Source organism: Macrotis lagotis, chromosome 7 (assembly GCF_037893015.1).
Source record: "Macrotis lagotis isolate mMagLag1 chromosome 7, bilby.v1.9.chrom.fasta, whole genome shotgun sequence".
NCBI lineage: Eukaryota > Metazoa > Chordata > Mammalia > Peramelemorphia > Peramelidae > Macrotis > Macrotis lagotis.
In genome coordinates this window covers 121549360-121564810 of record NC_133664.1, presented here as the reverse complement: position 1 = coordinate 121564810, position 15451 = coordinate 121549360, and the positions used below count along the sequence as shown (strand labels likewise).

Below are 15451 nucleotides of genomic sequence, written 5' to 3'. Positions count from 1 at the left end.
TTTGTCTTACTGCTGACCCCACTAGTTCTAAGTGTTGTTGTCACTGAAGAATGTTCCTTAGGGTCCAGCAGAGCCTCTACATCCTGCTTTGGGCTCTGGCCGCTATGTGGGTAAATGTGCTGGCCCAGGGGGAAGGCAGGTGGGGATGGGTCCTGAGGGTAGAAGGGGCATGAACGGACAGTGAGGATCTTGATGGTTTGCATGAGGATATGAAGTCCTGCTACCCATTGAAAGAAAGGCATGACCAGATTGCATGCCACTGAGGGTGAGGAGCAAGGATTGGAAGTCTCCTGCCTGGTCCCTCCTAAGTGACCACTCTGCTCCTTCTCTCCATAGCTTGCAACCCAAATGCCTGCAGGGCAGCAGGCCGGGGCCTCCAGCCCAAGGGTGTCCGAGTGAAGGAGGTGGCTGATTTCAAGGTGTTCACCAAGGGAGCGGGCAGTGGAGAGCTCAAAGTCACTGTGAAAGGACCAAGTAAGTGGAAAATTGGGATGGAGGGTTAGAGGTGGAGGACAGGGAATCAAAAAAGTATGGCAAGTAACCCTGCTCTTCTGGGAGGTGGCAGATATGGGCAGTATTTCCCCTTCTCCTGGAATCTGCCCACCTATCAAGTAATACTCAACCAGCTCTACCAATTTCCAGGGTTCTTGTAAGGATACAGTGAGAAAATATTTGTGAAATCACTTTGAAAAGTAATAGCAATGCTAAAGAAATATAAATCAGCATTATTATCACTTATTAACTCTCCATAAAAGAACAGTGTCTTCCTTTGGTATGTCCTGGTGAGACCTGTGCATTCTTCCATTCTATGAGGAGTCCTTAGAATCATTTTCCTCTACAGGGAAACCTTGGGGGTGGGAAGGGATCAAAACCTCATAACACCATTTACCTCCTCACAGAGGGTACAGAAGAGCCAGTGAAGATACGGGAGACAGGGGACGGAGTCTTTGAATGTGAATACTATCCTGTGGTACCTGGAAAATATGTGGTCACCATCACATGGGGAGGCTATGCCATACCACGCAGGTAAATTCCCATGTCCTTCTCTGTTCCAAAGTCAGACCCTGTAGCACTGAATAGTGTTGGAGAGGGATCTCCTTTGCTGTGTAGTGTTAGGCTCCTGATATCCCATGATTAAACCCCAGGACTGGGAGCTCAGACTCCTGGAGCCTAAACCCAGGATTTCATTGTTTGATAATTTCCAAACTTGGTCTGTTCTGTGCCTTAGCAAAAGAAAGGAGGGGGGCTTACGCTTTGACACTGGAATTCCCTCCATTTGTGGGGATGAAGCAACCCCAGTCTCCCTTTTTTCCTTCCTGGGGTCTTGAAAATGATTTTTTTTTTCCATTTCTAGGATCTTCAGATAAAATAGATTAACTTTCCTTTTCTGTTTAGTTGGGAATATAAGGAAGTCAGGTGTATCTGGAGTGAAATGGACGTAAGGAAAAGAGGAAACTTTGGGAGAGCAGTTTTTTCCTGTCTTGACAATTCTCTCTCTTCCCTCCTTTCCTTCCCCTCTTCTTTCCTTCCTTCCTTCCCCTCCCCTTTATTTTCCTCCCCTCCCCTTTACTTTTCTTCCCCCCCTCCCTCCTTCCTTCCTTCCTTCCTTCCTTCCTTCCTTCCTTCCTTCCTTCCTTCCTTCCTTCCTTCCTTCCCTCCTTCCCTCCTTCCTTCCCTCCTTCCTTCCTTCCCTCCTTCCCTCTTTCTTCTCTTTCTCCCAGCCCCTTCGAGGTACAGGTCAGTCCTGAGGCTGGAGTCCAGAAAGTGCGGGCCTGGGGCCCTGGCTTGGAGACAGGCCAAGTGGGCAAGTCAGCTGACTTTGTGGTGGAGGCCATTGGCACAGAAGTGGGAACACTGGGTAAGTGACCAGGGGAAAGAGTCTGTGCCCCCCCCAGTGAGTGGCAGAGAATGCAGATGGGAATGCTGGCTGTCATCAGGCCAGGACCAGGAATGTTTAGGGGTCACACCTTTTGTTTGTCTCTCCCTATTCAGGCTTCTCCATCGAGGGACCTTCCCAGGCTAAGATTGAATGTGATGACAAGGGAGATGGCTCGTGTGATGTGCGTTACTGGCCTACAGAGCCAGGGGAGTATGCCGTCCATGTCATCTGTGATGACGAAGACATCCGTGACTCTCCCTTCATTGCCCACATTCAGCCTGCCCCACCAGACTGTTTCCCAGACAAGGTACCATTCTGCAGATCTCTGCTCAGCCCTCCGTGGATGAGACTGGAGTTTCTAAACCAACACCCACATTTCTCTTGTCCCTCTACTTGTATAGGTGAAGGCATTTGGACCAGGGCTAGAGCCTACAGGCTGCATTGTGGACAAGCCAGCAGAGTTCACCATTGATGCCCGTGCTGCTGGCAAGGGTGACCTCAAGCTCTATGCCCAGGTAAAGTCATTGTCCTGGGTCTCTTGACCTACCTGGGATTTTAGAAAGGCTTGAAAGGAGAAAGATGTCCGGCTCAAAGACCAAATTCTCCAGCAACAAAAATGATTAGAAAACGAGGGGATACAGTGAATCGAATGTGGTTCTTGAATAATAGGGGTGTTTCAGGGGCTGATCTGATGCCGGTAAGAAATCAATGACGTCAGGGGCTCTCCCTGTGGTGTGTGTCTGCTTATTTTCACAGGATGCTGAAGGCTGCCCAATTGATATCAAGGTGGTTCCCAATGGAGATGGCACTTTCCGATGCTCCTATGTGCCCACCAAGCCCATCAAGCACACCATCATTGTCACCTGGGGAGGGGTCAATGTTCCCAAGAGCCCCTTCCGGGTATGTCTTCCTAATTCCCACCCAGAATCCATGTGATTTCCTCTTCCTCTAACATTGACCTCAGCCTAGACATGTACTGTCTAGATGCCAATGAAAGAGCAGATCCCAGGGACCCCTTAGCTTCGCTGATTCTTCCCCACCCTCAGACCCTTTGGGGAAAGACTGAAACGTATCTGAATGTACAGGGCAAGGGAGATGAGGACTTGCAGGAGCTCTCCATCTCCTTAGGAAGGGAACGAATTACTTAGCCCATCATTTCGGGCATTGTGATTTTGCAGGTAAATGTGGGAGAGGGCAGTCACCCTGAGAAGGTGAGAGTGTATGGTCCAGGAGTGGAGAAGACTGGCCTCAAGGCTAATGAACCAACCTACTTTACTGTGGACTGCAGTGAAGCTGGACAAGGTATGGGTGGAGACTGGGCTGAGAAGTTGTGGGACCAAGGATGGATGATTAATGGGGTGGAGGTGGGAGGATAAGTTTAGGAAAGAGAATATAAACTGGTAAACTATCAGAAGTAGAAGAGACATTTAGAATTACCACTACCTTAGTACCTTTATAGATGAGAAAACTCAGGTCCTGCTGAAGACAAGATTCTAGAAATATGATTGAAAAGCAAGCAGTACATGATTCATGCACAATTCGCTTTTTTTATTCAATTATGCATATGGAATTTTTTTTTAATTTGGTGTTTGTTAAATTCAGAAAGAAAAAATATGTACTTAACCCCCCCCCCAAAGAATGATATGCCTGGGACTACCTGAAAGGGGTGTGGGGGGAGGGTAGTAAGGAGGAGGCAGGGCCAGAGCAGAAGGGGGCTTTGCTGGTGCCCTCTGGTCTTGGTGGTTACCAGGCTCCTCTTCCCTCAGGGGATGTGAGCATCGGCATTAAGTGTGCCCCAGGAGTTGTGGGTCCTGCTGAAGCCGACATTGATTTTGATATCATCAAGAATGATAATGACACCTTCACAGTCAAGTACACGCCCCCCGGGGCTGGCCACTACACTATCATGGTGCTGTTCGCTAACCAGGTAATCCTGTTTCCCTTTCTGGTCAAGAATGGTTCCTTTTCTCTTCTTCACCTCTTCTGTAAACCCCAACCTTTTAAAAATGAGTAACACACTTTGAAAGATGCTATGTTTTTCAGGCATATATCCTTAGGAGATAGGAAACACAGAGAAGAGGGGGAATGTTAATAGTGCCCCAAATGGTCAACTCTGGTCTTGAGGATTCCTAGGTTCCCTTAAAATGTCCCCCTCCACTATTTTGTCTCCATCCTCTGCCTCAGTGTTCCCCTTGTCAGATAATCTCTTCTCTCTTTCACCATTCTGCCTTTCATTTGCCTGGCAAGCTGAGCCAGTGGGACATCCATGGCTAGTTCCTTCTTGGCTCTGTTTAGGAGCCCATGTCCTAGAGTTGGGGTATCTGGGAGTGTTTGGCTGGATGGACACTGTTGGAGCTCTGACCTGTCCATTTACTGTTCCATCTCCTAGGAAATTCCAGCCAGCCCCTTCCACATCAAAGTGGATCCATCCCATGATGCCAGCAAGGTCAGAGCCGAGGGTCCAGGGCTCAACCGCACCGGTAAGTCCCTGCTTCTGTCATCTTGGGAGGAAAAATTGGGCTCCCTACTTTCCTGCACTTTCTTTACTTTTTGTTCTCTGCATCTCCCCACCTCCGGTTCCCAGGTGTGGAAGTTGGGAAGCCCACACACTTTACAGTGCTGACCAAGGGTGCTGGCAAGGCCAAGCTGGATGTTCACTTTGCTGGGGCAGCAAAAGGAGAGGCTGTTCGAGATTTTGAGATCATTGACAATCATGACTATTCCTACACTGTCAAGTATACAGCTGTCCAGCAGGCAAGTTCCCTTCTCCCCTCCCTCTCCTGCATCCCTGCCTGGACCACAAAGCTTTCATATCTCCAGGGTCCCAGGTCCTTCCCTTCTTCTCAGGACTCCCTCTCCCCAATAACTAGGACTTTGGTTTGCTCTGTTTTCTCATCTTTAAAAGATGGTGGTGATGGGGGGTAGGGTGCTACTAGAGTACTATTACTGGCTATAATTCCCCATTTTATTCATCAGGGTAACATGGCAGTTACTGTGACTTATGGTGGGGATCCTGTCCCTAAAAGCCCCTTTGTGGTGAATGTGGCACCCCCTCTGGACCTCAGCAAGGTCAAAGTTCAAGGTCTTAACAGCAGTAAGTATATATAAGTGTGGGAGAAACAAAATTGTATACTATGTGAGTGGGATTGGTGAAGGGAGGAAAGGGAGGTTGGTGAGAAGAGGGAAAAGAAGAAGCAGGGCTTAGAAGGAGATCTGGGGTCTGGGATCTCCCTCCTGCTCCTCACCACCTCTTACCATCTGTCTCCTCCTCTACCTTCTATGGCACAGAGGTAGCAGTGGGACAGGAGCAAGCATTCTCAGTGAACACCCGGGGTGCAGGCGGCCAGGGACAGTTAGATGTACGGATGACTTCACCCTCACGCCGACCCATCCCCTGCAAGCTGGAGCCAGGAGGCGGAGCGGAGACCCAAGCTGTTCGCTACATGCCTCCTGAGGAGGGCCCTTATAAGGTGGACATCAGCTACGATGGACACCCCGTGCCCGGCAGCCCCTTTGCTGTTGAGGGTGTCCTGCCCCCTGACCCCTCCAAGGTACGTGAGCTGGCAAAACTTGGGCTGGAGACAAAGTAAAAGGGTGTGAGTCTCAGAGGCACTAAGGGCTGGCATGCTCAAGAGGTGATCAGGGCCTGTGTGTGTGTGTGTGTGTGTGTTGTGTATATGTGTCTATGTGTATGTGAACCTGAGTTCAAATCCTGCTTCAAGTCACGAACTGGCGATGTGACTTTGGGAAAACCTCATAATCTCTTTCAGTCTCAATTGCACTTCCCTCCCAGTGCTATGAGGATTAAATGAGACGTCACCTGCACAGATCTTTACCAACCGTAGAGAACTCTCTAAAGCTAACTCTCTAAAGGGTGGATAAATGCTTCCTGAGCATTTGCTACAGAATGGACAAGGGGATAGAGGAAAGAAAAACACATCCTCTCCCTTCAAAGGTTTTCAGATCTTGTGGAGAAGTCAAGATCATGCTCATAAAACAAGGAGCATTATAAAAGAGTGAAAAACAGTATGACATAGTGGATAGAGAATTGGCCTTGGATCTGTCTGAGTTCAGGATTAACCTCAGCCTAGTTTCTGCCTACTCTAAGAATATAAGTTATAAAGAAAGAACCAGCCTGCATAGAAGTACAGTTGTAAGGACTACATCATCTGTCTGTTCTGCATTGACTTGTCTAACTTAATGTTTCAGAGAAGGGAGAGAGTATTATGGTTTGAAGTAGTCAGGAACATCTTCATGAAGCAGAGATAGGGTGTAAGCTGGACCTAGAAGGTAGGGTAGGATTTAGGTAGTAGGAGGGAAGAAGGAGAACCATCCCACCCAGGATGAGTGAAGCTTTTCTCCTTCAAAGACAAGGAAACCCGACCCTCTCTGGCTAGGATCTCTGAATGACAGGACAGGCCGAGAGTGAACGAATTGGGCTACTTGGGGATGATCCAAGAAGCTGTCATCTCTATTGTGTCTTCTATCCCTTCCTTTTCCCCAGGTGTGTGCCTATGGTCCTGGACTCAAGGGTGGCTTGGTGGGTACACCAGCACCATTTTCCATTGACACCAAGGGTGCAGGAACAGGAGGCCTGGGGCTGACAGTAGAAGGTCCTTGTGAGGCCAAGATTGAATGCCAGGATAATGGAGATGGCTCATGTGCAGTAAGCTACCTGCCCACAGAACCAGGAGAGTATACCATCAACATCCTCTTTGCTGAGGCCCACATTCCTGGCTCACCCTTCAAGGCAGACATCCGACCAGTCTTTGACCCCAGCAAGGTTCGGGCTAGTGGGCCTGGGCTGGAGCGAGGTAAGGCTGGTGAAGCAGCCACCTTCACCGTGGACTGCTCAGAAGCAGGGGAGGCTGAGCTGACCATTGAGATCCTGTCTGATGCTGGAGTAAAAGCCGAGGTGCTGATCCACAACAATGCCGATGGTACCTACCACATCACCTACAGCCCAGCTTTCCCTGGCACCTACACCATTACCATCAAATATGGAGGACACCCTGTGCCCAAATTCCCTTCCCGGGTTCACGTCCAGCCTGCGGTTGATACCAGTGGCATCAAGGTCTCTGGACCTGGTATAGAGCCCCATGGTGAGTAGGAAGAAGGGGAACTAGGGGAAGTGCAAGAGGTTGAGTGTCTCAGATTGGAAAAAGAGACTGGGAAGATATGTAGAAGGTTAATGGGGGGCGGAGATTAGGGAAATTGGAAAATGGAAAGGTAAGGAACTAGAGGCAATTGAGCAGATGAGGGGGAATGATATGAGGAGCTGAAGGACCAGGAAATTTCAGAGATAGAGGAGGGAAATTAGAAAAATGAGAAGAAAGAGAAATTGTTGATTGACTTGAATGAAGGAAAAGATAGCAGAATAAATCAGAAAGTTCTAGGGAGGTATTAGGTTGCTCCAGTGCAGCAGTAAGGGGGAAAACAATAACTGAGGTATCTGGGTGGAAGAAGTTGCTCTAACAACTCAAGGTGGTGAGTTTCAAAGTGTGGAAGGTGACTAGAGAGAGGGGCTGCTTGCCACTGGGCACCGGAAGAATAGAGGCCACAGGTTAAGATTTTTACAGGGGTATAGATGTGAGACATCCATGGTTTGGTTCAGAAAGATGAGGGGCTGCAGTTATGGGGACAGCAATGGAAATGTGGAAATAAGGGGAAAGACTTCTGGATGGGGCTCTAAACTGATGGTGGGGAAAGAAGGGGTCTGGGCTTGTCTTTGAGAGACTTTTGATGTAGAGCAGCTGGATCCCACGAAAGCCTACCTTCTCATTCTGTTCCTCTGCCCGGTTCCCAGGTGTCCTCCGAGAGGTGACCACAGAGTTCACAGTAGATGCTCGATCTTTGACTGCTACAGGAGGGAACCATGTGACTGCCCGGGTGCTTAATCCATCAGGAGCTAAGACTGATACCTATGTGACAGACAACGGGGATGGCACTTACAGAGTGCAATACACTGCTTATGAAGAGGGTAAGGGAGGCAGGAATGTTGGGGCACAAGCCCCCAGTCACCCAGCAGCGGGAGGAGTTGAGGTGCATATAACATGGAAGTCAAAATGCAGCAGGGCCTAGGGTGGGTGGATCCAGGCATCCTGGGCCTTCTCTGGGGAAGGGTGTCCCTGGTTTCTCCACTCCCTCTCCCCAAACATCTGTATAGCTTATGTTGCATCTGGTTGTGTTGGTATCCTCAGGAGTCCACTTGGTGGAAGTGTTATATGATGAAGTGGCTGTTCCCAAGAGCCCATTCCGAGTCGGTGTGACCGAAGGTTGTGACCCTTCCCGTGTTCGGGCCTATGGGCCTGGTCTAGAGGGAGGGCTAGTCAACAAAGCTAACCGCTTCACAGTAGAGACCAGGTACATGTTTACTCCCAATTTTCACTCTCTTCTATCATTCTTCCCTTCCCTTCCCTTTTGGGTTACCAATGGCTCAAGAGTTAGAGGATCTCATTCTCTAAATGCTATTTTTATGACCTTGGACAAGTCACTTTATTTTTCCATGACCTTAGTTTCCTCACTGTGGGTGGTGGGGGGAATTGAACTAGTGGGTCTCTTCCAGTGATGCTATATCTCTGCATCCCTAGATCTTTGTCCCTGGAAAATTTCTAAAATAATTTCTCATCCCTATCACATCGTATCCCCATCTGTTGTCTGGATACAAGAAATACCAGGGGAAACCCCAAATGTTCCAAACTAGTACATACCAGATATTCCTGAGGAGTTGTATCTCCAAAAATTCCTCTCGCCCCCCTCCCTGGCCATGGCTCTCCCTCCCCTTTCCTTGATCTCTTGCCATGGCTGAGCTAATGGAGGCTGTTCTGCAGGGGAGCTGGCACTGGGGGCCTGGGCCTGGCTATTGAGGGTCCCTCAGAGGCAAAGATGTCCTGCAAGGACAACAAGGATGGCAGCTGCAGTGTGGAGTATATCCCCTTCACCCCTGGAGACTATGATGTCAACATCACCTTTGGAGGGCGTCCTATCCCAGGCATGGTCACTGAGGCAGAGGGCGACATCAAGAGGGCATGGGGTGGGGGTGGAGAGGAAAATTATACATGAGAGTGGTGGAGAGGTAGGGGAAGAAATGAATAGGTTCTATAGAAAGAATAGAGCTAGAGACAGAGTGGTGGAGGTTGGGAGATCACACACACACACACACACAACCATGAGGCCAGATTCAAACCCAAATTTCTATAACTCTAGGTCTAGCACTCTATCCATTCTACCCCTGAGTTTTCAATAGCTCTGGGTCTTGAAAGCAATGGTATTTACATTTCCTTAAATTATTTTACTACTATGGGCTTCTACCAATTCATATAAAACACCTCCTTCCACTCCCTGCTTCTCTGGCCCAAAATATTCAGTTTTGACATGTAGCTCTCTACATCTAAATTAGCTAATAATACTTGTTTGTGTACTGATGAGTTTCATGAGATGGCTAGATTGTGTAATGGAAAGGACTTGAGTCAGGAAGATTTAAATTCAAATCCTGCTCAATTATGACCCTGAGCAAGTCAATCAACTTCTTTCTGCCTTAGTTTTCTAATCGGTAAAAAAAGCTATCTTTTGAGGATCAGTTTAGACACATAGCCTGTATCAGGCACTTTATACTCCATGAAGCACTATAGAAATGTTAATAATTATTATTAAATGCTGTGATGCATTGTCCTATAGTCCTGTCTCCACTCTGGGACTATAGACTTCTGGAAGGTTGAAGCCGATGACCATTTTCTCTTCCCTTTCCTCTCTCTGGATCTAAGTATATTAGATAGGTCAGGGAGGAAAGGGGCTTAGAGTTTTAGTCTATCCCTGGGAAGCTAACACCTTTTCCTTCTTATAGGGAGCCCATTCCGAGTGCCAGTGAAGGATGTGGTGGATCCTGGAAAGGTGAAGTGTTCAGGTCCTGGTCTGGGAGCCGGTGTCCGGGCCAGAGTCCCCCAGACTTTCACAGTAGATTGCAGTCAAGCTGGACGAGCCCCACTGCAAGTGGCAGTGGTAGGACCCACAGGTATGCAGAATGCTAGATAACCCCAGGAAAGTAACATAGGGTGAGGGAGAATAGTAATAATTTAGAGTCTTATTAGAGGCCTATGATAGATACTATCTTCTTGATTTCTTCTGCACTTTTCTCCCTCTCCAGGAGTGTCTGAACCAGTAGAGGTGCGAGATAAGGGGGATGGTACCCACACCGTGAACTATACCCCAGCCACTGATGGGCCATACACTGTAGCTGTCAAGTATGCTGACCAGGAGGTGCCTCGCAGGTGAGCCGAGAAAGGAACCCTAGGGGTGGGCAACCACTACAAAGGCAGAAAGATTATGGAGGCAGGGGAAATCCTCAAAAAGTCAGGTTCTCCAGAAAGCAGCCTATGCTCAGGTCTTAGGGGCTTATCCTCTGTTCTATGCTTTTGAACTTAATTTAGTGGGGAAGGGACCTGCTGAACCTGAGGATGATTGGGTTCCCCTTGTTCCCAGTAGTCCCTTTCTCACTCACCACAGTCCCAGCACCTAACATGTCTGTGAGAGTAGAGTTTAGGCCCAGCATTGGGAAAAGAGGTAGGCGAAAGGAGCATTCCCTTAAGCTAATCATTCACATCTCATTTCTTTTACCTCCAAGCCCCTTCAAGATCAAAGTTCTGCCAGCTCATGATGCTAGCAAGGTCCGAGCAAGTGGTCCTGGGCTTAATGCTTCAGGAATCCCTGCCAGCCTTCCTGTAGAGTTCACCATCGATGCCAGGGATGCTGGAGAGGGGCTGCTTACTGTCCAGATTCTGGTGAGGGCCTCTTCTTATCCATTTCAAGGGGAGGGAAGGGTTGCAGGTTTGGAGAAGGGACCACTGGTGTAAGCTCTGAACTCCACAACACTATGATTTTCCACTCCCACACCAGGACCCAGAGGGCAAACCCAAGAAGGCAAATATTCGAGACAATGGAGATGGCACATACACTGTATCCTACCTGCCAGACATGAGTGGTCGATACACCATCACCATCAAGTATGGGGGTGATGAGATCCCCTACTCCCCCTTCCGAATCCATGCCTTACCCACTGGAGATGCCAGCAAGTGCCTTGTCACTGGTAAGCACCCCTGTTTGTCCCTTCCTGTCCCTTTTGCTACTGTTCCCCATAGTATTACATGCATCAACTACAGAGACATATGCCCTTACCAAGCCAGGGATTATGAAACTGAGGAAATCAGAACTTCCCACCTCTCCTTAACCATTGTTGTCCCTGTCCCTTGACCTTGAATGTTGTCCCTGTTCTGTCTACTCTAATCTCACTCTCTTCTCTATTTCCAGTGTCCATCGGCGGCCATGGCCTAGGTGAATATTGTATCTATTCTTTCTGGGTGAGGGTTTGGGCCACAGGGGATAAAGAGAAGGGTAGGGAGCTGGCCCCTAGTCTCTATATATTCTCTGGCTTTCATCGTCCTCATTTGTGCGATATGAAGGAAGTTGGATTGGATGATCTCAAAGGTCCTTTCTAACATGAAAAACCATATGATCCTATGACTGGATACTTGGTCCTATGACTGAGCCATGACTTGTGAGAATGCCTCACAATCTCTCCTGATGACCAATGCTCTTCTAGATCATCCCTCTCCCTCCTGAGAAGTCCCTGGTCATAGCTGCCTCCTTTGCCCTCATCATATGGCCTCCCCTGCCCTTCCCATGTGGCCAAGCTAACTGGGATGTGGCCAGCCCCTGAGCATGTCTTATCACCCCCACAGGTGCATGCCTGGGTCCCCGCATCCAGATTGGGGAGGAGACGGTCATCACAGTGGACGCCAAGGCAGCAGGAAAGGGCAAGGTGACATGCACAGTGTCGACCCCAGATGGGGCAGAGCTGGATGTGGATGTTGTCGAAAATCACGATGGCACCTTTGACATCTACTACACTGCCCCTGAGCCGGGCAAGTATGTCATCACCATACGATTTGGAGGAGAGCATATCCCTAACAGTCCCTTCCATGTCTTGGTAAGTACCTGAGGGCAGGTGGGCTGTGGGCTTGTAAATTAGTTCCTATTAGAGGCTGGGTATGATATAGAACATATAATGTAATTATATAATATGTTATATACTGTATGTATCAAGTACAATGTATAATAAGTGATAATTTAATGTATGGTGAAACTGTTCAGGGGCAGCTAGGTAGCGCAGAGGATAAAGCACTGGCCCTGGAGTCAGGAGTACCTGGGTTCAAATCCGGTCTCAGACACTTAATAATTACCTAGCTGTGTGGCCTTGGGCAAGCCACTTAACCCCATTTGCCTTCCAAAAACCTAAAAAAAAAATCTGTTCTAAAGTACCTTCCTATAGTTCAGACACATCCAGGTCAGATATAGTCTCATTTACTTGGGAGACCTTTGTCACCTTCATTCAGAACACTCATTTCAGCACTTTTCCAGTTTCAGGGTACCGGTTCTGAGCTCTACTTTGATGTAAGCATAAAGACAAAGTAGCCATCGTTACCCTCCATCCTCTTTGAGAATAGAGCCATCCTTGTGAAGTTGGCAGCTTTCAGCTAGTGGACTTATATCCACTCTGCCCTTATCTTCTCTGGCCATTTGTCCCCAGAGGTGGTGGCAGGACATGATCTGAATTGCTGGACCTTTGGGTGAGGGCCCTTGAGCTCATCAACACTCCAAAGGTCCAGCGATTCATGTCAGCCTGTTCTCATGTCAGCTTTTGAGACTATGGAGACCTGAGCTGACTGCCATTCTACCAAGATAAAGCATATTGGCCCGTGTTGGACCACTCTGTAGCTAAGCACTGAGCTGTCATTCTTTGTTGATACTCTGTAATGCCATGTTATCCCATGTCTTGCTTCCTCAGGCGTGTGACCCTATTCCCCACGTGGAGGAGCCATGTGATACCCTGCAGCTGCGCCAGCCCTTCCCTACACGCCAGCCCAGTAGCTACCCCACCCACTGGGTACCTGATTTAGCAAAGGGGTCTCTATCTTCCCTTTCTTTCCCCTTCTTTCTTCTCAACTTTCAGGGTCACATTAGATTAAAATGCATCCCTTCAGATCTAGGGTCCCCCTAAAAAAAGACAGGGTCTGCACAGGACATGTGAAGGATGTACCCAGCTCTAGGAGAGTGCATTATCATGGGGTCTGAGCCAGAAACCTCATGTCAGGGGATGGGGAGCCTGTCTCTGAACCTTGCAAGCACAGTGTCTCAACCTTTTTTTCTCCACCTCTTCTCTTGCAGCTCCTACATTCTCTTCTCCTGATGAGACACCTCCTGCCATTAACTTTTCTTTCCTTTTTCCCTTTTTTCTTTTGACTTTCATTTGGGGCATGGAGTGGGGCTTCCACTTTCCTTGACCTGTTGTTACTAATTATATCTTTCTTCCTCCCCTCCCCAAGGCCACAGATGAGCCAGTGGTCCCCGCAGAGCCCATGGAGTCCATGTTGAGACCCTTCAACTTGGTTATCCCATTCACAGTCCAGAAGGGGGAGATCACAGGTACCATTTTTTTAGGGTCATAATATCAGAGAACTTAAGAATTGGAAGATTATTGAGACTGTCCTAGTTCAACCCCTCATTTTACTGAGGCAGCATAGCTAGTTAGTGGCAGAACCAGAATGACAACCCAGGCCTCCTGTTTATCAGTACAGGCTGCTTTCTCCTACATTTCCCATAATTGCTTACTGCTCTTAAGTAAGTTCCCTGGCCTGGTAGCACAAAATAAGTCAAGTTCTCTTCTTTATATAGAGAAGCAGTCAACCCTAGAGAGGGAAAGAAGCTGAGTTAGACTCTTCTGAGGCACTGGAATGGGAAAAGATTTTGCACTCTTGTAAAATAATGGGATGTGGGGGGTGGTGAGGGTGAAGACCAGGTAGATTTGCGGGGTGTAAGGGGCAGATATTTTCACCTCAACGATACTATTTCCTGGCATACTAGGGGAGGTGAGGATGCCCTCAGGGAAGACTGCAAGGCCCAATATCACAGATAATAAGGATGGCACCATCACAGTGAGATACTCACCCAGTGAGAAAGGATTGCACGAGATGGGGATCAAATATGATGGCAATCACATTCCTGGTAAGTTGGTTGGAGGGAGGTGCTGAGATCTGGGAGAGGTGATGGTCGGCAGAGTGAGGAACTATTTAGGGCAATTGAGGGATCATTAATATAGTTAAAATTGATTTAGCACAGTTTGGGGAATGGTAGAGTTGGAGACAAGGAGCCTATTGGAAAGGGAATTTGGAGGAGTCCCAGAGTTGGAAGATGAAGTTGGGGACAGATCACTTAGAAACAGAGAAGCTACATGCAACTTTAAATATATATGTTGGAACAGCTAGGTAGCACAGTGGATAGAGCACTGACCCTGGAGTCAGGAGAATCTGAGTCCAAATGCAGTCTCAGACATTTACTTAACTGTGTGTCCCTAAACAAGTCACTTTACCCCTATTGCTTCAATAAATAAATATGCAAGTGTCAGAAATTTAAGAAGTTGGAAGGATTGATAGAAGGAATTAGAACAACTCCAGAACTCCTGTGTCTTAATCTATGATTTCCTCTCCTTCCCCCAGGGAGTCCCCTACAGTTCTATGTTGATGCCATCAATAGCCGCCATGTGAGTGCCTATGGGCCTGGCTTGAGTCATGGCATGGTCAACAAGCCAGCCACCTTCACAATTGTGACCAAGGATGCTGGGGAAGGTAAGTGAATGGATGAGATGAAATTTTGGGGTAGGACGGTGTGTGAGGGAGGGTTGCAGCATGAACCCTGGTCATCTCTAACATCAGTTCTTCCAACACTCATCTAGGGGGCCTGTCTCTTGCTGTGGAAGGCCCATCTAAGGCAGAGATCACCTGTAAGGACAATAAGGATGGCACCTGCACAGTGTCTTACCTCCCAACTGCTCCTGGGGACTATAGCATCATAGTCCGTTTTGATGACAAGCACATCCCAGGAAGTCCTTTCACTGCCAAAATCACAGGTATCATTTGCTTTTCTATACCCCTAATGAGTAACCGTGAATGTCCATCTGCCAAGCCCAAGCCCAGTCCTTAATGTGGAAGAGTATGAGAAGAATATAGAGTTAGGTTATAGACTTTCGGGATCTTTAGATTAATCAGTAGAAAGTTCTTTTATATTGAGCTCCAAACTTTGCACCTCTTTCTGGCCCTTAGTCTTTTAAAATTAAAAAAAAAAAGTCTAATCTAAATGATTGAAGATAGCCATCATGGCTCTCCTTAAATCACCTTAATCTTCTTCCAGGCAAAATATACACAGTTCAACCATTCACAATGTGATTTGGCTCCTAAGGATCCTGACCGGCTAGAGTTCTCACCATTAGGTTCCCTAATTTGGCTCTGTATTTCTTAAAGCATGATACCTAGAATGAAGTAGCTTCAGTAAGGGATTAGGAAGTAAATACTCCAATGGGTCACTGACCTCAATAAGAGAGGTATAACCTCCAGGCTTAAAGTTCACAGCTATACATATTTCCTTTTCTTTTTTTATCCCTCCCTTCCTTGCTTCCTTCCTTCTCCTCTTTTACTCTGGTCCAAGGAGTTCTCATAAACCCCTTGAAGGGTGGCTACTCTGTAT

At 47.9% G+C, this 15451-nt stretch overlaps 1 protein-coding gene across 2 annotated transcripts in view; it reads left to right on the top strand.

The window, feature by feature from the left end:
* Positions 1-15451, top strand: part of FLNC (filamin C) — a 38209-nt gene that overhangs the window by 12342 nt on the left and 10416 nt on the right. Inside the window, exons 9-35 of one of the 2 annotated variants that reach the window (XM_074193748.1) lie at positions 337-474; positions 900-1026; positions 1722-1858; positions 1993-2186; positions 2281-2394; positions 2636-2779; positions 3058-3181; positions 3646-3806; positions 4269-4359; positions 4464-4633; positions 4856-4973; positions 5168-5430; positions 6384-6981; positions 7686-7859; positions 8080-8242; positions 8710-8870; positions 9723-9890; positions 10023-10146; positions 10500-10656; positions 10772-10961; positions 11183-11206; positions 11614-11861; positions 12720-12818; positions 13258-13357; positions 13796-13936; positions 14428-14556; positions 14664-14837. In XM_074193748.1, the coding sequence (XP_074049849.1) occupies positions 337-474; positions 900-1026; positions 1722-1858; positions 1993-2186; positions 2281-2394; positions 2636-2779; positions 3058-3181; positions 3646-3806; positions 4269-4359; positions 4464-4633; positions 4856-4973; positions 5168-5430; positions 6384-6981; positions 7686-7859; positions 8080-8242; positions 8710-8870; positions 9723-9890; positions 10023-10146; positions 10500-10656; positions 10772-10961; positions 11183-11206; positions 11614-11861; positions 12720-12818; positions 13258-13357; positions 13796-13936; positions 14428-14556; positions 14664-14837 (4431 nt within the window). The remainder of the gene's footprint in view (positions 1-336; positions 475-899; positions 1027-1721; positions 1859-1992; positions 2187-2280; positions 2395-2635; positions 2780-3057; positions 3182-3645; positions 3807-4268; positions 4360-4463; positions 4634-4855; positions 4974-5167; positions 5431-6383; positions 6982-7685; positions 7860-8079; positions 8243-8709; positions 8871-9722; positions 9891-10022; positions 10147-10499; positions 10657-10771; positions 10962-11182; positions 11207-11613; positions 11862-12719; positions 12819-13257; positions 13358-13795; positions 13937-14427; positions 14557-14663; positions 14838-15451) is intronic. The other variant, XM_074193749.1, reaches the window with a different exon arrangement.